General features: G+C 42.9%; 1 protein-coding gene across 1 annotated transcript; it reads right to left on the bottom strand.

The window, feature by feature from the left end:
- OGAPHI_004545 (uncharacterized protein) lies at positions 1–318 on the bottom strand (the record flags this gene model as incomplete). The annotated part of the gene is made up of 1 exon (XM_046205635.1): positions 1–318. A coding segment is annotated over one exon (318 nt), but the record flags the coding sequence as incomplete, so codon positions are not given.
- Between the last annotated feature and the right edge of the window lie 43 nt (positions 319–361).

Genomic DNA, 361 nt, shown 5'->3' with positions numbered 1-361 from the left:
GATACGTTGCCTTGGTGAATGCAAGAAGTATGGTGCCACTGTGTTCTCCAAGATTTCAAGAGTCCTCGATAGTGAATCCGGAACAGAGGCACATATACCAACGATGATTTCCCACTCATTCATATTTAATGGGATGGTATACAGCTTTGCAGGAGATGTAGAGTAGTAAATTGGCAGTGCCTTAATGATCATCTCCAAAGTGTCATCAGCGTCATTCATATCATTTTTGGTAGTATCAGTGTGCACATTCGAAGAGCCTACGCATTGCGCCAGCTTCTTCAAGGCCTCACCACGCAAAGTCCTAGTAGCAATTACCATTGCCCTTCATCTATAGTTAATTAGTTGCACTGCGTGATGTAAT

The sequence above is a fragment of the Ogataea philodendri genome (assembly GCF_020536065.1).
Source record: "Ogataea philodendri strain CBS6075 chromosome Unknown scaffold186, whole genome shotgun sequence".
Lineage (NCBI taxonomy): Eukaryota > Fungi > Ascomycota > Pichiomycetes > Pichiales > Pichiaceae > Ogataea > Ogataea philodendri.
Note: the sequence above shows the minus strand (reverse complement) of the source record. Positions and strands in the feature narration are given on the sequence as shown.